Source organism: Nannobrachium achirus, assembly GCF_963921795.1.
Source record: "Nannobrachium achirus genome assembly, chromosome: 22".
Classification (NCBI taxonomy): Eukaryota; Metazoa; Chordata; class Actinopteri; order Myctophiformes; family Myctophidae; genus Nannobrachium; species Nannobrachium achirus.
In genome coordinates this window covers 16,863,054-16,883,788 of record NC_137829.1, presented here as the reverse complement: position 1 = coordinate 16,883,788, position 20,735 = coordinate 16,863,054, and the positions used below count along the sequence as shown (strand labels likewise).

The 20,735-nt window shown below is 44.2% G+C and overlaps 1 protein-coding gene across 1 annotated transcript in view; it reads right to left on the bottom strand.

The window, feature by feature from the left end:
- Nucleotides 1–20,735, bottom strand: part of kalrna (kalirin RhoGEF kinase a) — a gene marked incomplete at both ends in the record, with an annotated part of 160,617 nt that overhangs the window by 21,805 nt on the left and 118,077 nt on the right. Inside the window, 16 exons of the mRNA XM_080752719.1 lie at nucleotides 1,812–2,143; nucleotides 2,767–3,026; nucleotides 3,735–3,906; nucleotides 4,957–5,142; nucleotides 7,206–7,283; nucleotides 7,377–7,427; nucleotides 7,764–7,856; nucleotides 8,091–8,177; nucleotides 8,809–8,878; nucleotides 9,741–9,844; nucleotides 10,058–10,124; nucleotides 11,099–11,220; nucleotides 11,808–11,903; nucleotides 12,889–13,017; nucleotides 14,476–14,561; nucleotides 15,523–15,726. Of these exons, the coding sequence (XP_080608845.1) occupies nucleotides 1,812–2,143; nucleotides 2,767–3,026; nucleotides 3,735–3,906; nucleotides 4,957–5,142; nucleotides 7,206–7,283; nucleotides 7,377–7,427; nucleotides 7,764–7,856; nucleotides 8,091–8,177; nucleotides 8,809–8,878; nucleotides 9,741–9,844; nucleotides 10,058–10,124; nucleotides 11,099–11,220; nucleotides 11,808–11,903; nucleotides 12,889–13,017; nucleotides 14,476–14,561; nucleotides 15,523–15,726 (2,137 nt within the window). The remainder of the gene's footprint in view (nucleotides 1–1,811; nucleotides 2,144–2,766; nucleotides 3,027–3,734; nucleotides 3,907–4,956; nucleotides 5,143–7,205; nucleotides 7,284–7,376; nucleotides 7,428–7,763; nucleotides 7,857–8,090; nucleotides 8,178–8,808; nucleotides 8,879–9,740; nucleotides 9,845–10,057; nucleotides 10,125–11,098; nucleotides 11,221–11,807; nucleotides 11,904–12,888; nucleotides 13,018–14,475; nucleotides 14,562–15,522; nucleotides 15,727–20,735) is intronic.

Here is a 20,735-nt window from a genome sequence, read left to right as displayed (position 1 = left end):
TATTTATAACCTTTCATAGTAGTATATCATATAAGTAAATCACACACACACACACACACACACACACACACACACACACACACACACACACACACACACACACACACACACACACACACACACACACACACACACACACACACACACACACACACACACACACACACACACACACACACACACACGTATATTATAGAGATAGATTATTATGGTTCTAGGCTTGGAATAGTTGATATAAATGTTTTTGTAAAAGTCTATGGGGAAAATGAATAGGAGATTTTTAGTGGCACCAGTAAGCCACACCCCTCCCTATGCCCTATATCTCTTCAACTAAAATATCAAATCCAACTTGCAGATCTGCTATTTTCGTAATATTATTAACATTCCCAGATCTAGGGGGTGCTAGAGCTGATGTTCCGGAGAGGAAAAAGTCCATGATTTTTGTACAGTGAATTTCTGACAGAAAACAGTTAAACAAAATGAAAAAAAAAAAAAAAAAAAAAAAATAATAATACAAAAATAAATAAACATTAAACAAAGTGAGAGAGAAACTAACTTAAAGGGATATTTATTTACTATCAACAATGTCTGGGATCATTTTAACCTTTTACTCAGGCTTCTGTGTTTCAAACCAGACAGTTTTTAAGTTGCTTGATTCAGTATTTACATATTTGATATTCATTTGATCAGACATGCCGCCTTCCTTTACAACCCCATTATAAGTTCAAACTCCATTTTAACCATGTTAAAACATCTGTCCTTGGTTCTGGTGACTCATATTGAATACATAAAATAAAATTATAAACGTATAAAATAATATAAAATAAATGTATGTGGATAATTGTAAAAAGAAAACACGTTAGAAGGACAATATCAGTCACCAGAAGGAGTTAAACTTAAAATAGTTTGTATGAGAAGGTAAAATCCTGATAAAATTAGATTTTTTGGAAAATGAAATATCCCTTTAAACTTCGTTCGCCCCCCCCCCCCCCCCCCCCCAAAAGGGAAAAAAATGAAAAGAAAAGAAGCTAGAAAAAAGTGTACCGAGATAGAAAAGTATCCCAACAGTGACAGAACAACAATTGATTAATTCATTAACAGTTAATTACAAAAAAAAAAAAGAAAAAGATCTGTACAGATTGCCACAAACAATAATACAAATAACAGCACTCCCTGTTGACAGTCCCACCGGACACCTCAGTGTGTGTTGTTGTTGTTGTTTGGGTAATAACAAACTACTACTACTACTACTACTACTACTAATAATAATAATAATAATACACAAATGAACAGGGTTAGAACTGAAATAAGGTCCCGGTTAATCTCCCCTCATCAGTGCTCGTTGTATTGAGTCTGAAATCCACACAGTCAGGAAACGTTCGTTCTTTTTTTTTTTTTTTTTTTTCTCGCTTTCACGTCTTAGTCTCCAGTTTGTTTTTATCTAATTGCCACTAGGGGGGGCTGCAGAGATGAGCGACTGTGGCTTAAAAAAAAATGTTTCAAGTTGTACTTCCGTAAAAAAAAAGTGAAAGTGAAAAAGGAATAAAAACAGTTCCTGTACCGACAGAGAGAGGGTGCTCCAGGGTTAAAATTACAAGGGAGAAAAAAAAGAAAAAAAAAAGGGTCTGTGAACTCCGATAGTTAGTTCCAAAACGTGTGTGTGTGGGGGGAGGGAGTGGGATCAAAACAAACAAACAAAAGGAAAAAAAAAAGCCACAGGCTCAGCATGCCGTCCAATCCGAGTGTTTGGTTTTGGAGAGAAAAAAATTAAATAAAATCAAACCAGGGGGGATTTTGTGGGCGGGACTTACTTGATGTTGTGGGCGTCGGCTGTGGCCGCCGCCGCCGCCGCCCCCACCAGGAAGCAGGAAGCGGACGCAGAGTCTTTTATGGTCTTTGTGGGCGGGGCTTTGAGGACGTGCCCCGGCACCCAGCCCTCGGCGGCCGGCGATTGGCTGTCGGCCGGCCGGTAGACCAGGAACATGTTCTGCTGATTGGCCGCCAGGATCTGCACCGTCTCGCCCAATGAGACGCTGACCTCGTTCTCCTTCACGGCCGAGTAGTCCTGACACACCTCCATGACGGAGGAGACGCCATTACAGTCTGGTGCTCCTCCCCCTGCACCTCCTGCACTGTCTGTAGGCTGGGGAGGAGAGGAGAGGAGAGGAGAGGAGAGGAGAGGAGAGGAGAGGAGAGGAGAGGTTAGGGTGTGTCTAGACTAGAGCTGAATTCCAACACTCAAACTGCCTCCTCACTACTAGTCAGGGGATATCACCTTTGGTGCTTTTATTTTTTGTAATTATCCAAACGTTGAGTGCCACCATTTTCCCATTCGCTGCGCTTCATTTTGAAGAGCCCCGGAAGCCCCGATTGTGTCCATGTTGTGTAAATTCACTATATTCCGGGAGTCGACCGGGGTGTTTACTTTTACACGAAAATCTAAAATCCCAACCGCGGCTGACCGTCACGGCCCAGTGTCGGCGTGAAAAAAGCGTTTCTCAGCGACCGAAGCGTTTCTGGAGAAAGATTACTGTTTCCCTAGGAGAATGAGTCATCACTTTTCACAGTTTTCTGTGAGTGATCCCAGGACTGCACCAAAACTCACGGGTGTCGCTCTCCATTCCGACATGTCGCCACTCCGAAATTGACCTCTTATTGTCGGAGTGGCGACACTTCCATAGAGGTTAAGTTTAGGGTAAGGGTTAGAGATAGAGTTAGTGTCGGAAAGGAGACTTGTTGGAGTGGCGGGGTGTAACCAAAACTCACCTCCTTCTGGAAACACGACGATCCTCCGTTGGACGTGTTCATCTGAACGCCTCCACCCAGGGGTCCCAGTGCGGAGGAGGGTTCCAGTGTGGAGGAGGGTCCCAGTGCGGAGGAGGAGGGTCCCAGTATAGAGGAGGAGGATCCCATTGCGGAGGAGGGTCCCAGTACGGAAGAGGGCCGGCTGTGAGGAGAGGAGGAGGTGCCACCTCCACCTGCCCCTCCCCCTTTCTCCTTCTGGTACTCGATAGGAGACTGCAGGGCTGGGAGCACACACACACACACACACACACACACACACACACACACACACACACACACACACACACACACACACACACACACACACACACACACACACACACACACACACACACACACACACAGGAAAAAAACGGCAAACGTCTAAATTCACTTTTGGGTCTTGAGCTAAAACATAGCTACTGTAAGTCGACACACTGCAATGTGCTAGCGCAGCCAGTAGGAGGTGCACCGCCTACGCAAACACACTGCAACGCAACAGTGGAGCTAACACTGTAGAGCTCGAGCTCTAGACGACCCTGATGTTAGATAGGAGAGTGTTGAGGGTTTAGCTAACAACACTGTAGAGCTCTACACCCAGATTTTAGATAGGAGAGTGTGAAGTTGGTGTTGAGCACTAGGGGTTCTCAACCTGTGGGTCGGGAGCCCCCAGGGTTATTTTGGGGGGTCCCCAGATGATTAACTTATTGTGCAACATTGTTTTCTCTCTTCACAGTAAACAAACCAACATGAAGTTGTATAGAGGGTATCTGCACATTTGTGTGTGTATGTAGATCAGCTATTTTCACAATAAACTCAGGTCCCCAGTTAAAATATGATTAGTTTGGGGGTCGCGGCCTGAAAAGGTTGAGAACCACTGATCTAGACCCTCACATCGCTTGGTGAATGAGTGTGAATGTGGGAAGTGGGCGTGTCTGTGCTCTCCTCACCAGACAGGAAGTTGCTCTGAGCGTCCAGGACTTCCTGTACGCGTCGAACCCAGAGCCGCTTCACTTCCACGTTGGCCGCCTGCAGTGTGAAGCGATCCGTTGAGCCACGGCACGACAACACAAACTTACAGGGATCATTATCCACATGCTCCTCTAGACCAAGGTATGATACCTGGAGGGAGGGGAGGGGAGAGGAGAGGAGAGGAGAGGAGAGGAGAGGAGAGGAGAGGAGAGGAGAGGAGAGGAGAGCGTTTTTGGTCATAGAATTATAGTGTATTATTAGTTTTTTTAGTTTAGTATTAGTTAGACCCTCCAGAAAAAATGCGATTATGCGATTGCAAAGTTTCCATCATAATCAGGCACATCCCGCAGATTATGAGGGGGTCACATATTTTCAAAAAGGCTGCGTAGTCGCATATTTCCACCCGCATTTCTCGGAACTACCCGCATATTTCACCACATAAAATCGCATAACTCCCGCATATTTCGCATCTTTTTGCAATTTCACTGTATAAAATCACATAAAACCCTGCTTATTTCATTGCAAAATCAAGGATTTTTGCCCACATAATCAATGATTTTAGTCCGCATAATCTAGGATTTTTGACCGTGTTTTTCTGGAGGGTCTAATTAGTGGACAAAATGAATTCATGGATGTTACCCATAGGATCTAGTATGTAGTATAGTATGTAGGATCCTTTCCTCAGGGTTGGAGGGAGGGTCAATGGGATGGGACGATAAGCGATATTATCCTTTATCGTGATAAAATAAAATAAAAACACTCGATAATCGTATGAGGAGATAATCGTGGAGATTTAATTTATTGTGAAATCGTCCTCCGTCATGCACTGGGATCAATTCACCTTTTATTTGCTAGGCGGCATATTATCCCAGTACCATTTAAACCCTCACAATCCGGTATCATTTAAACCCACAAGCTCACAACACATCTGCTATTTTCGGCAAAGAGGGTTGGTGTAGAGGGGGAAAAGAGCAGACTAAGTACAGAGTGAAAGGTCAAGTTTAATAAGTACTGACGGTTCAAGAGGTTCAATATCTGAAAACACACATTTTGACATGAATCCAAAATACACTGATGATCGTGCTGTCAAACGATGAAACTATATGGAATCTATAAAAAGGCTGTGGGGGTCCCTGCTTCATCTCTCTCTCAACTAAGGGGTCCTTGAAGACCCCTGGGTTAGGGTCAGGGGTCAGATACCTTGATACTCTTCTTGAACTGGTACCCCGGTATAGACGATCCTTTCCTCAGCAGTTCGCTGAAGATGACGATCTGTTCGAACAGGAAGACCCGCCTCTCCTTGGAGCGCGACAGGACGCCGCCATCCGTCTCCGTCACAAAGAAGGTTTCCTGTTGCAGCAGCTTGCCCTGACTGGTCAGTTTACCCTGTCAATCAAACCCAGCATACGCTGTCAATCAATTCAAAACCCGCACGAAAAAAACCCAAAATGCATCACTCACCACTAGGGTTGGGACCAATTTGGCTTTAAACGGTTCCCATTCTTTAACGGATCCATCTAATCGATTTCCGGGTAGACCGGTTCCTATAACGCTTCCAAATATTTACATTTTTCTATTTATTTTTATGACTTACTTATAATATAGAAGTACATAAACACAAATGCAAGAAGACAAATGCAGCTTTATTGTAAGTATTGCACATTGCAATTATGACTGAGATAGGCATATGATCTTTAAGTAGACAACACATTTTGCAAAACCCCTTTTTCACCCAGTGCCAATTGCCTAAGCCGTTGCTCTCCCTCTGCCAACCTGGGGAGGGCCCTGGCTGGCCAGGGGGAGGCAGTATAGAGACCAGGATTACTGCATGTTTTTGTTGGGAGGGTACCTACTCTAGGGAAACAGGGAGAACATGAAAACTCCACACAGAAAGGCCTTTTTGCCAACCCCACCTACGGTGTTGGCACTGATGACGTGGAGGAGAGAACATGCTCCCAGCGATCTACAAGCTCAATGTTCTGCAAATCCACAGAAAATCTACTGTCTTGCCAAAGGCATGACTTGTGAAGTTTTGAAATGGCACATCTGTATGTCACAAGGAACATTCGGGCACCCTGGGCATGACCTGCGCGGTGCGTTGCATGAACGGAAGTGGCGGAAGTGCAGCGATTAAAGGAAGTTACGCCAAGCGGTGCAGGTCTGTTTACATCCATAGACCCTAACTCACTCTTTAGAAAAATATATTTTGAGGAGAATTTCAACAAAAACTATTACAGAAGTTTGTCAAGTACACCAGATTCCCTCATTTAAACCACTGCAATGGCTTCGGGACGGACCTGGAATAGATTCTCAGGAAAACCGCATTGTGATGAGTAAGCCTGGCTACGCGAGGTTAACATTTGGGAGAATATGACGTCATAAATGTATGATGTCAGATGCATATAAATGGACATATTGTGTCAGTCTCATGTGGTCTTTGACGGGCTCATGTGGTCTATGATGTCAGATGCCCATAGGCTATATGGACTCTGGAGAAAGGACAGGAAGTGAACAGAGAGGACAGGAAGTGGACCTTCTGGATCTGAGGAGTGAAACTAGAATAAAAAGAGAAGGATATCACACTGGGCGTGTCCCAGCCGTGGTACCGGGGTATGGCACATGCGCAGTACAATCTGGCCTGCACCTACACTTTGGCTCAGTAGATGGCGGCGTGTAAACATTAAATGGTAGTGTTTGTTTTGTCCTACTTTAAGTGCCTGATAGGGACTTGCTCTTTGCTCAAATTAAATGTTCTTATGCCACAAAACAAGTAGGCTTATTTGGTGCCCTAATAGGCACAACTATGTGTTAAATATCCTGAATGAATATAAGTTATAGAAATCCATCGTATTCTCATCTACTGCTGTTTTACTGATATTTTGTGTAAGTGCTTATAAATAAATTAAATTGTGCGGTCTGTTGATTTTTTTTGCACCATATCGGCACACAGTACAAGTTAAGACATATGCTTCAAAGTACAGGATTATATAAAAGCATCCCTCTGAAGACCAATTATTTCCCACAATTGATTGATTTAAAACTTTATTAGAAGTTTGCATATGAAAGGGTAGTTTCATAACAGCTGGTACAAGGTCAACTAAAAGGATAAACACCTCCAAAGAGTCTTGGGCTTGTTTCAATTGGGGTCCTTTAAAAAAAAATAAAACACAGCACTATGCAGAAAATATAAGAAAACCTGCAGCTGTTTAGGTGATGAGTGGAGAGAGAACAAAACAAACAAACACACACCTCGCTCTACTGAGAACGGATCATGATCTTTTTTATCTAGTGCCTCTGCTGGAACACTCCACCATGGCAGTTCCTGTTAACACTGCGCATGTGCAATACCCCGGTACCACGCTGGGACACGCCCAGTGTGATATCCTTCCTTTTTATTCTAGGAGTGAAACAGGAAGCTGGTGGCGCGGAAACAGGAAGTGAGCGTTTACCTCGTAGCCCTGCAGGCGGCCCAGATTCATCATGTCGTTGCACAGCTTAGGAACCTGAGACATGAGGTCTACTGCCCTCTGGTGGAGGGAGGACAGAGTGTTAGTGGCCTATCAGAAGTAGATGGACATAAATGATTATTAACAATAATACTAATATAATAGCTGTTTTACCTCAATCTGTTCACAGTCTATCCCCGCCTTCAGGCTATACTTTAAGAAGTCCTGGAGAGAGAGAGAGAGAGAGAGAGAGAGAGAGAGAGAGAGAGAGAGAGAGAGAGAGAGAGAGAGAGAGAGAGAGAGAGAGCGAGAGAGAGAGAGAGATGTAGACAATGTATGTAAATGCTTTTTACCTAAAATGTTTACTGATCGTATTCTGTTAACTTAAGAAAAACTGGGGGGGTGTGGTCTTAGGGGTGTGTGGTCTTAGGGGTGTGTGGTTTTAGAGGGGTGCGGTCTTTGAGGGGTGTGGTCTTAGAGGGTGTGTGGTCTCAGGGGTGTGTGGTCTTAAGGGGGTGTGGTCTTAGAGGGGGTGTGGTCTTAGAGGGGGTGTGGTCTTACTTTGAGCAGCAGCTGGTATTTGGTGATTCTCTGGATGGGTTTGATGAGATAATCACTGATACTCAGTCTGGACTTAAGATCCTGCTGAATACACTGTACACACACACACGCACACGCACACGCACACACACACACACACACACACACACACACACACGCACACGCACACAACCATACACAAATCCATACACAAACAGTGGACATACACAGTAGAATAAAAATAAAATAAGAAAGCAGAACAGTGTGTGTGTGTGTGTGTGTGTGTGTGTGTGTGTGTGTGTGTGTGTGTGTGTGTGTGTGTGTGTGTGTGCGGTGGGAATCACTTACTTCAAAGTAGCTGTCGTATTCTGCGACGATGAACTCTGACTTGGGCTTATTCTGACAATACACTACATACATGTGTAGCCTCCGCTCCTATACACACAGGCACACACACACACGTGTGCACACACACACACACGTGTGCACACACACACACACACACACACACACACACACACACACACACACACACACACACACACACAGTATACAAGTTAATTTTCTTCCCAATTTAGTCATTTTGGCATCGATTCCTCCCCACAAGTTGTCACTGCTGTTGCATCCAACTGAGGAGCCCCCACCGGGAGGAGAGGACAAAGTATGTATCCTACTGAGGAGCCCCCACCGGGAGGACATAGTAGAGCCTTCGTCCTACTCCACAAAGAACAAACATCTGGCAGCCTACCCCCTTCAAAATGCCCAAATAGCCGATCTACAAGCTCACAGCGCGTGGCGTCCAAGCGTTGTGAGCTTGTAGATCAGTTGTTTTGGCCGCATGCAGCCTATTGGAATTCCTCTCAGTGCTCTCTGAATCAACAAAGAGAACGTCTGTCAAATCAACTCTTCTTTTCATTATGTATTAAATTAACTCTTATATTCATTATTTATTAAATTAACTCTTATGTTCACAGGGAAACCAATCGGCCAACTTCTCAGGCCACGACCTCCCAACGCACGCATGTACACGCACGCATGCACACACGCACACACGCACGCAGCTTACATGCTTGATGAAGAGTTGAGGCAGTAGCTCGTGGTCTTCCAGACATTTCTCCAACTCTCCCACGAAGAAACTGCAGAAGAAGAACAAACAAAAGCACGCGCCAATAAGCGTTGTAATAAATACACATTTTATTTGTAACACTTTAATCTCAAAGTGTCTGCAGTCTGAACGATCCCAGCGTTGTTATTAACAACACAATGGATGCCTAAGACGTCCACAGGAGTCTTAGGGTTGATGGTTAATGAGCGCCGATTCCCTGTTAAGACGCTTGGAGACGTGTTACCTGGTTACCAGGTAAACAGAAGCTGTGATAGCCGCTGGTGAGCTAAATCACTACGTATCCCATGATGCAACTACAGCCGCGAGCATCAGGAAGCATACAAATCTCCATAGGCTCCTATTCATTGCTGGAGCAAAGAAACGGCTTCAACTCGGAATCTACTTTCACAAATGCTTTGAGCGCAGAGCACCGCTCTTTTTTCACCGCTACACTGGACCGTGACGGTCGGCCGCGGGTTAGGATTTTTGTTTCGCGACCAAAAGTAAGCAAACTGATCCGCAATTTTAAACCGACAATTTCCACAACATGGACACGATCATGGCTTCCGGGGCTCTTTTGGGCACTTCAAAATAAAGCGGAAGTCAATGGTGGCAATCTATAGCCAAATAATTAACAAAATAATGGCATCCAATACTGTGAACGATCCCAGCAGCACCCAAGTAGATCTGAACCGTCAAAAGATGTATTAAAGACTTGCTTTTTACCGAACACAACTATGGTGGAACGTGTGTGTGTGTGTGCGTGTCATACTCGCAGTGCAAGTCACATCTGGTGGATGTGTGTGTGTGTGTGTGTGTGTGTGTGTGTGTGTGTGTGTGTGTGTCATGCGCGTGTGTGTGTGTGTGTGTGTGTGTGTGTGTGTGTGTCATACTCGCGGTGCCAGTCACAGATCTGGTGGATGTTTCCAAACACAATCTTGTCTTTTCCCTTCATGTCTTCAGGAACTCCTTTCGTCTCCACCCTCTGCATGAAGTCCTGAGCGCACACACGCGCACACACGCACGCGCGCACACGCACACACACACACACACACACACACACACACACACACACACACACACACACACACACACACACACACACACACACACACACACACAGGTTAGGTGCCAACTCATTATTACGCCTCTCATCATTAGGCCTCCGTTTGAGAAGCAGTGATTTAAAGTGACAGTAGCACTCTCTCACCTCCACCACAGTTCCCAGGTCTTTGACGTAATCCTTCTCTGTCTGGACCAGCTCGTTCATGACAAACCTGACGACAGACAGAGAGACACATTACACTGGTCATTATATGAGGACCAGTGGCGGAACAATTCAGAACCGGGCCTGTATGCGAGCCACAATGCTCGGGCCCCGTTACCCATCTCTCCTCAATTGGTTTTGGCTCTCACTCACTCTGCTCTGCTCGTCTGCTGCCTATGGTGCGCTCGTCGTCACATAGTAAATAAGTGAGTGAAACACCAGTCAGAGCCATGTTCTTTATCTTTATTATATAAGAAAAAAATAAACTAAAACTTTTCTTTTTTTTCCCCACAGAACCCGAGGCTCGGCCTGGCCCGACTAATTTGTATACATTTTGGGCCGGGCTCGGCCCGATTACGTTGGGTTGGGTTTGAGAACTCTAGTCTTGACTCGGTCTCAGACTAAGAGACTCTTCCCCCACCGAGTCCACTCGAGTCAAGAGTCACTAAAATGCAATGAAATAATTGTATTATACCCATATTATGAGGAACCCATTCACATTAAAATTATAAGCTTTTCATGAATGAATTACTAGATGTGTGTAAATGGTTTAGTAAGAAACTCCATCCCATTAATCCGGAAAATGTGCAGAAATTATAAACATTTCAAGATTATGTCCTGAGAATCCCATGAAGTTATACATAGATCTATCTTCTTCATTTTGCTCTCAAAGTGCACCAGAGCAATACATTTAATTTACAAATGCAATGAAAACGGATAATAACTGACCACACCTCAGTACCTATCAAATGAAGAATTTCTATTCATGCTACATTTTTTAACTGGTCTCGGTCTTGACTTGGTCTCGACCCCTTCTGCACTCTGTCTTGACTCGGAATCGCCCCATCTCGGACTTGGTCTTGACTTGGACTCGCTTTAGGTGGACTCGACTACAACACTAACTAAATCTAAATGGAAATTTGCATTCATTCATGTGATCTGTCTGCAGTGATCCTGATGTCTCCAGCAGATGGCAGTACTTACTGGCGTCCTCGCATGGCCCTTTCTCTCTGCTCCACTTCAGGGTTGCGTGGCTGGAGGGGAGTGGTCTGCTCTGGGGCCGTGCTCAGAGAGGTGAACCCTGGGTATGACCCCGCCTCCAGAGTCTACAGGCCAAGAGGCCAAGAGACAGAGAGAGACAGACAGACAGACAGACGGTTCAGAGTCTTGCTCAAAGACACTTCGACACTAACTCTGGGGGAGGCTGGGATCGAACAGGGGACCTCACATCCGGCCACTCTACCGGCCACTCTACCTCTGAGCCACTGCCGACCCAACAGTTCATGGGTAGGTTCATTGAAAAGAATGCCTTGTGGTGTGCGACTGGATTGGACTGGACTGTACTGCAGTGGTTCTCAACCTGTGGGTGCAACATGTTTTCTCTCTCAACAGACCGACATAACGTTTGAGTGTATAGGTGCATGTACATTTCTAAAGTGACAATTTAAGGACTATTTAATACCTCTAAAATGACACATTAAACATTGCCCAAATTGTCAAATAGTAGAGGCAGCCATTGTGAAAATAGCCGATCTACATGCTCACAACGCCTCGCAAGATCTGCTATTCTCACAATAGAACCAAATGTGATGCCTCAACTCTTAGTGCTCATCAGGTTGGGGGGGGGGGGGTCCCCCCAGGTCCAATATGATTATTTTGGGGGTCACGGGTTGAAACCAACACCAACACTCACCATCTTGGTTTTGACCAGTTTCTCTATGGCGCTGACCAGCTCTGCTGCACTGGGAGTCTCACTGGAGGACTGGCGAGAATTCAGGATAGATGATGACTGAGAGACAGAGATATGAATATTATTATTATAGAAGCCAGGAGAGATGAAGACTGAAAGGGAGAGCGAGACAGAGATATGCCAGTGAGCAATAGTCACTATTTGCTGATGTCTGTCTAAAATCGAATCAATGTCTAGAAATTAACGTTTTAGACGTCTAAGCTTAGACTAGACGTATGTAGAGACCGTTTATTAGATTTCTCAGGGGGAAGAATATTATTTTTCTACCTCCACATACGTCATGTGCTAGACTAGAGTATAAGCCAACAGCGGAAGGGGGATTCAACGTCACACGATTCATCGTTCGGCCCGGGCAAAAACAAAAAAATCAAACCTCGGTTCGAAGTGGAGCGGTGAGTGTGTGTGTGTGTGTGTGTGTGTGTGTGTGTGTGTGTGTGTGTGTGTGTGTGTGTGTGTGTGCAAGCCTGCCTGCCTGCCTGCCTGCAAAACAGCGCCCCTCCTTTAACTTGTGTGGCCACACAAGGTATTGCCAGGCTACAGACATACCCAGCCAGCCACATAGCCAGCCAGCCAGCCAGCCAGCCAGCCACAGACATACCTGTCTATTGGGAGCGCTTTCACCGCTCCAAAAATATGATTGTTGGCGGAATCGTGGAAAGTTTCGAATATTTGGTGTTAAGATGTGTGCAAGTCTTTGAATATTTTGACCCGGTTATGTCTTCTAAATCAGTGGTTATCAAACCTTTTCATGTCAAGGACCCCCAAAATGACATGTATTTGGCCACGGACCCCCCATCTCAAAATATGTTGTTCCATGGAACCTCCCAGCAGCACATATTTGAGTTACACATGTTGTAAAAAGACATATTCAAAGATTTGCACCCCCAAAACAATATCAAGATTTAGCAAAAATAGCAGATCTACAGGCTTGCAGTGCAGCTCTCGGTGCCACGCTGTGAGCTTGTAGATCTGCTATTTCTCAATAGTTAAAGTATCCAATAGTTCCAGGTGTGAATGGGTTAACCTTGTCATCGGTGTCTTTGATGATCTCCATGGGCGGGGGGAGGGGAGTGGGCGTCTCCTCGTCTGGCTCCTCCTCCCCGCCACTCTGCATCCCCGAGGAAGACTTGGAGAGAGTTCCATCCTTACTGCGTGCCTTCTGGTTGGGGGGGAGAGAGAGAGAGAGAGAGAGAGAGAGAGAGAGAGAGAGAGAGAGAGAGAGAGAGAGAGAGAGAGAGGTAATGTTTTATAGATTTGAAAATAAACTATTTGGGAACAGGCCTGTTATAGCGCCATCAGGAGGCCAATTTTTGCCAAACAATTTTTTTGACAGTACTCCCTACAGATCATCACACAGTATCTCTATAGTGATTAAACCAATCAGTACTGTACACTCTATCTCTGTAGTCATTAAACCAATTGGTATAGTGGCCCTCATTTATCAACGTGCTGCAGATCACATTTTTGGCGTAGGTTGAGATTCCCGCAATTGTCGGCATTTATCATTGCATCGTGACTTTGACGTTGGCGTACGGTGGGATCACCACTTTGTTCCATTGTACATGCCAAGCAGCAGGCATCTGGACACATGTAAGTGCTCCAAAATGCTTGCCTGGCGTTGCCAGCCTCTATCACACACTTTGTTTTGGGAAGAGAGTCTGAGATTTCAGGAAGAGCTTTCATTTCTGGGGGGTGGGCTAAAGCCTAGTTATGCGAGCCCCAAACCATGTGCCCCAAGCATACAACCCTGATTGGCCAACCCTTGAAGGAAGTGGACCGTGAGGAAGTGGACCGTGAGGTCTCCAACTTGAATTTATACAGCCTGTGGCTCATCATGGTGAATAAATTATTGCTTGTGTAACAACTGAAAGCGCACTGCTTTCTACGGCTACTTTACAGAATAAGTATCCAACATTTTATACCAGGAACCACAAACACTTTATAAGATGATACTATTGGTTTCAAAAACAGACAGACAGACAGACAGACAGACAGACAGACTACAAGCTCTCAACACGCACACACAGCCTCTAACCAGGAGGTCATAAGGTCACATGATGAACAATGGCTCTTTGGGACACGCAACCTTTTGACCCCTGTGGATTCCGAAGCATCCATTTAACTGATAGTGCACACGCACACTTAAACATACGCACGCATGCATGCACGCAGTGATCGAAAGTACATTATGTACACACACACACACACACACACACACACACACACACACACACACACACACACACACACACACACACACACACACACACACACACACACACACACACACACACACACACACACACACACACACACACACACACACACACACACAAATAAAATAAAAGATCAATCAAGATTTCCTCTCCCCCGAAATCGAATTATACATTTTCCACCAAACAAACACATTAAGAAATTCCATTAATAACAATGGAACCCAACTCTATATTCAACGGCCCATGACAAGACTAGAGAATGAATGGCAGGAATGAAAAGCAACAATATCGGATGGATCGTACTGGGGATAAACTTAAGGAGAAAACAATAATAAAATGAATAAACACATGGTATCGTTCTGTCGGCTGCAGCACGCTTCAATCTCATTGGTTACCTCGTCAGTGATGTCATCGTGCAGGGTGTGGTCAGGCGGTCCCAGATCAATACTCTTCCTGCTCTCCTCTCTTCCTGTTCCCGGGCCTGTCAATCAATCAATCAATCAATCCATCCATCAATCAGAACATTAATCATTGAATCCCAGGTGAAATCTGGATAATATTTATCCTAGATTGGAATTTCTTTGGACTTTACTTTTTGTATAAAAATACACAAGAACGTAATTTAGTTAGTTTTATTTGTTTGTGTCGCCTAAATAGGTTGTTGTTATCAGTTTACATTATAAACATTTTGGGGAATATCTCCGCAACCGTAGGTCCATTTGGCATGCGTTTTCTTTTGTTCATGAACGTGGAAATGTAAGGAAATAAGCTATGGAAGCTAATAGTACTTTAGCTCTGTCTGTCTGGGAGGGGGTAAGAGTGGGAGGCTTTTTTGTCTTTTCCACCAAAAATACAGATGTACACGCCACCCACCCTCACAAACATTGATTTATATGACTAAAAGCATGTTTTGCTCATGCTCTATTCAAGCCAAAAACTAAAGGAAGGAACTTGCCAGGAACTTACTCTCTTTTTTTGTTGGAAAGAAAAGGAGTAGATCTTTAATTTGAGCTATACAGTATATATATGTATAGGTGAAGTACAACATTTGGGTCTCTAAAGAAAGGTGAAAATGTTGAAAATGGCTGGCACAGCAACACAACTTGATTAAAATCTGGCATTAAAAGTTAATAGTAGTTGTTTAGCTGTTTTCTTCTGTTTAACGGGAATTAGTTTACCTGTTTCCTTCTGTTTAATGGGAGTTAGTCTTCCTATTGTCCTCTGTCTAATGGGAGTTAGTTTACCCGTTTCCTTCTGTTTAATGGGAGTTAGTCTTCCTATTGTCCTCTGTCTAATGGGAGTTAGTTTACCTGTTTCCTTCTGTTTAATGGGAGTTAGTCTTCCTATTGTCCTCTGTCTAATGGGAGTTAGTTTACCTGTTTCCTTCTGTTTAATGGGAGTTAGTCTTCCTATTGTCCTCTGTCTAATGGGAGTTAGTTTACCTGTTTTCTTCTGTTTGTTGGGGAGCTTCTTGACAGAGCTGCCGTGGCTGAGCCGTCTCACGGGGCTGGTCAGCCACTTCCTCAGGGTGTTCCCGGAGCGCTTGGGACCCGGCGAGCTGGTCTGCAGCGAGTTGAGCGACGCCTGAGGATGCAGGTTGGAAACCGATTCCGTTTTGCCGTCGGGACCGCTCACAGCGTAGCTCTCTGCAACACAGAGGGTGTCTATTAAGCACATTGACTGCCAAGAACCCTTTAACCACTTTTGGTTTTTTGATGCTTGATGGCACTGTTTCCTAGCCCAGGGGTCTTCAACGTTTTCAGGCCAAGGACCCCTTAGTTGAGAGAGAGATGAAGCGGTGACCCCCACAAACTTTTCATAGATTCCATATAGTTTCATCATTTGAGAGCAAAATCATCAATGTATTTTGGATTCATGTCAATTTGTGTTTTCAGATATTTAACCACTTGAACTTAATAAACTTGACCTTTCAGTCTGTACTTGGTACAAAGCTCTTTGCCGAAAATAGCCGATCTACAAGCTCGCAGCGCGAGGCGTTGTGAGCTTGTAGATGTGCTATTTTTGGCTAAAGTTCTCAGAATATGGACACTAGGGTTCATAATAATATACAAAAGAAAAAAAGTTTCTATCGCACAAAGATTTGAAGACCCCCCTGTAGTAACTCTGAGGACCCCCTGTTGAAGACCCCTGCTCTAGCCTACAGATGTACCGTTTCAACTTCTCCCACAGGTTTCTTTCCCTGTTCTGCCTTTATACTTTTTATGGAGAACGGAGCGTATTTTTGCAGAAACTCGCAAATGGCAAGAAACCACTCCATGCCCATTGAAAAGCAGAATCCATCTTCACAGGTACATTTAAACTTTGAAGTCAGAGAAGGTCATACAAATAGCAAACATAGCTGATCTACAAGGTCAGTGTTCTGCCAATCCACTGGAAATCTACTGTCTTGCCAATGGCATGACACGTGAGGTTTTGAAATGGCATACGTGGAAACAAATATCTGTCAACATTTGTTTCTTGGAATCTGTGGACATCACGTGACACGTTGATCACAAGATAATAAAAAATAAAAAAATTAAAAAGCTGTTCCAAGCCTGTCGGAGTCGGGTGGGTAGTGCCGACCAAAAATGTGCCTTCAATACTTTTCTGCTGGCATTCACTGTCATTTTGGTCGGCGCTACCCACACGTTTGGCTGTGTTGCTCATTCCACAAATGCCCGACCTCATTGTAAAGGTGACTTATCAACGATAAAAAATATATAAAACACAATACCAAGTATTATTAAAGGACCAAATGAAGTCAAGTTACTTTTTGTTTAAATTCTGGGGATCCTTGTTATGAAAAGCTGAATGACCCTGGCTCCTCAAACTAAGGACCCCCAGCATTAGCATAACACGAGCATAGCATTAGCATAAAAATATGAGCATGTTTCTGCTCAACTGAAAACATACTCTTACACACGCTGTGTTCAGGACACGCCCCCTCCTCCCTCTGTGTGGATACAATGTTACGCAACAGTTCACACACACACACACACACACACACACACACACACACACACACACACACACACACACACACACACACACACACACACACACACACACACACACACACACACACACACACACACACACACACGTTTATGATGTTGACTGTCCTTCAAACAAACCAAAGGTCAACAATAATCTATTCAACTGTGTGTGTGTGTGTGTGTGTGTGTGTGTGTGTGTGTGTGTGTGTGTGTGTGTGTGTGTGTGTGTGTGCGTGTGTTAAAGCCCCGTTATACCAAGTTGCACAAGTAAAATAACAGATCTACAAGCTGTCGCACTGCAACACGTTGTGACAGACAGACATGGGGTTCACAGACAGACAGACAGACAGACAGACAGACAGACAGACACACACAGACAGACAGACCGATGAATGAAGTAAGACAATGAACTCTTTGATACCAAGAACACAGCTTTGTTTCACTGTGTGTGTGTGTGTGTGTGTGTGCGTGCGTGCGTGCGTGCGTGCGTGCGTGCGTGCGTGCGTGCGTGCGTGCGTGCGTGCGTGCGTGTGCGCGCGTGCACATGCGTGCTTGAGAGGACCAGATGTTCCCACCCAAGTGATGTGTCAATCAAGACTGATTGTGATTTGTGATGTCTTACAGTAGTGTAGTCTTTGTACTGTACATTCCTCTTTTACAATAATCTATTTACTACTGTTTACATTAATCTGTTATAGTAGTCTATTTACTACTGTTTACATTAATCTGTTATAGTAGTCTATTTACTACTGTTTACATTAATCTGTTATAGTAGTCTATTTACTACTGTTTACATTAATCTGTTATAGTAGTCTATTTACTACTGTTTACATTAATCTGTTATAGTAGTCTATTTACTACTGTCTACATTCATCTGTTACAGTAGTTGACTAGTTTCGGGTCGCTCTTTCGCGTCGCTTCGCCAATTCGCCGGTGTGTAATGATGTTAAATGTCTTAATGGCGGTGTCGACTAAATCAACTGCAGATATAGTCAACTAGTATCTTATGATATTTAGTCGACTAAAACATTTCAGATGACTTAAATATGACTAAAAGTAACTCAAGTTTTATTCAAAAGACTATCACTAAAACTACATCAGATAAGCTCATATGCAGCCTGACAGCGTGTCGTGGGTTCGAGTCCCAGGCAGGCAGGCAGACAACTGTGTCAAACTGTCCCAGGTGGTCAAAGCCATCACTCCACTCTCCTGTAATTACTGAACACACACACACACACACAGCGCGCACCACTATGAATGGCTCTATTGAGAAGAGGAGGAGGAAATATCTATGGACTCACGCCCGCCCGCCCGCCCGCCCGCCCGCCCGCCCACCCACCCACCCACCCACCCACCCACCCACCCACCCACCCACACACACACACACACACACACACACACACACACACACACACACACACACACACACACACACACACACACACACACACACACACACACACACACACACACACACACACACACACACACACAAAAGAGAGCTTTTGGATCAGCAAGTAGTAGTATAGTTTATAGCTTGTAAAAAGAAATCTACAAGCTATCGTATTTGTTAGCTCGTTATCTGTTGTTATTTGTTTGTTTATTTGTTAGCTTGTTGAATGATATGTGCTTGTAGATCTGTAATATTTTGAAAAATCTTGAAAATCTGTGCACATCTTTGAATATTTATGAATATATTGATAAAGCATTTTTATAGTTATTTATTATTATTTAAATAAAATCTTTGGTTCTGGGGGGTCCCTGGAACAACATATTTTGAGATGGGGTCGGCAGCCAAATACATACAATAGATTTTGGGGGTCCTTGACATTAAAACGTTTGAGCACCGCTGACTGTTGGGACATTAATCATTAGAAGACACTTGGAGTCATTTTACAATCTCAAGAGTTGAAGATCTACAAGTGTCCATTTGGTTACGAACTCTCCATCATTTCGCTGTGGGGACCACCTGGAAGCCCCTCAAGGACCACTGGTTGTCCTCAGACCATTGGTTGAATTCCACTAGCTTAAATAGTTAGTGTAAAGTGACAGCAGCTCCCAGCATGCTTTGTGTCTTTGACAGGAAGGAACAAGACAGTAATCTGGCCTGATCACATTCCTGTCATACCTCTGTGCACGTACATGCACACGTAGACATCAAAGGGGGCTTGAGCCAATGCCTTTTTATCCGTCTGTAAAAAGTGCCCTCCCCAGGCCATGAATGCAGTTTTTACAATGGTGGAAGAATCTGTAATGCCTGACACTGTAGTTCAATGGGTTTGTCGCTCTGACATCATGCTCTGATGTCACTGTGATGTCAGGGGAACCACTCTTTTTTTTTTTCAGGGGAACCACTCTTATCAGAATGGGATTGCCGCTCTGACATCACGCTCTGGCTTCACTGTGATGTCACACTAACAGAATCCCTTTGATGCCCATATATGGAGTTCCCTGATGTCATCAATATTAACTCATTGAATGCCATTTCAAGATGGCCCCCAAGTACCAGACTGCCACTATCCTAGATTTCTAGTGCACAGATCAATTTTTAGTGCACGGATCGTGCAAGCCCATGCACCATATATGCATCATATGTGTAGTACTTTTTAACAGCTTTCAAACAAAAAAATCCGCTTGGAAATCCGTTCAGGCATTCATGAGTTACAAGCCTTCAAAGTCAGACAAAACAGCCATTTTTGACATTTTGAAAGATGTGTTTGTTTGTTATGGGGCTACACATGCAATTTCACAAATGCGATCATGCCTAATACATTTGAGGCATTTTTAGAAATTTTTTTATAAAAAAAAAAATTGAAATTTTTTTTTTTTTTTTTTTTTTTTTCAAAATGGCTTCCAACTCGGGAAACTCGGGCTCTGGCAGCCTGGGACTACTGTAATAACTCGGGAAACTCGGGCCTTGGCAGTCAATGAGTTAAGCCCATAACTAACATGACTTCATATGAAAATGCCCATATATGGAGGCCACATCGGCCACACTAACAGAATCCATATATGGCCAAGACAGCCCATATCTGTATGATGTCAGATGTCATAGGACTTTCACATAACGAATAACTGAGTAAGCATGTTTGGGCTCTCACAGCATATTTCCAGTCACAGTACATCTCCATATATGGGTTCCAGGGGTCTCCATAAATGGATAACTGGTCCGATAGGCTATATCACTCGCCAGATGGCCAAGAATTGGCGCGACCTCGCCCTTTAGGTCGCATGTCACCCTGAGGCGTCTTACTAGTTATTATTATTATTATATATTTTCTTTCTTTCTTTCTTTTTTTCCTAAACCTGATCAAACGGCTCGCGGTTTAGAATGATACCAGTGGTGACTCTAGGGTTAGTGGTTGAGTTTAGAACCTTGATAGAAACAAGTAGCACGTACATCTTGTAAAGAATCTCCGGTTGCTGAGCAAAAATACGTACAGAATAAGAAGGAAGAGGCTCTCACACCATCTTAAGCTCCCAGGTAAGTTTATTAGCAACATTTCGACCCCATGTGGGTCTTCATCAGGCATCAGCCACATGGGGTCGAAAAGTTGCTAACTTACCTGGGAGCAAGACTTGTGCAAGCCTCTTCCTTCTTATTCTGAGTTTAGATCCATACCAGTGGTGACTCTAGTTAGTGGTTAGTGGCTGAGTGG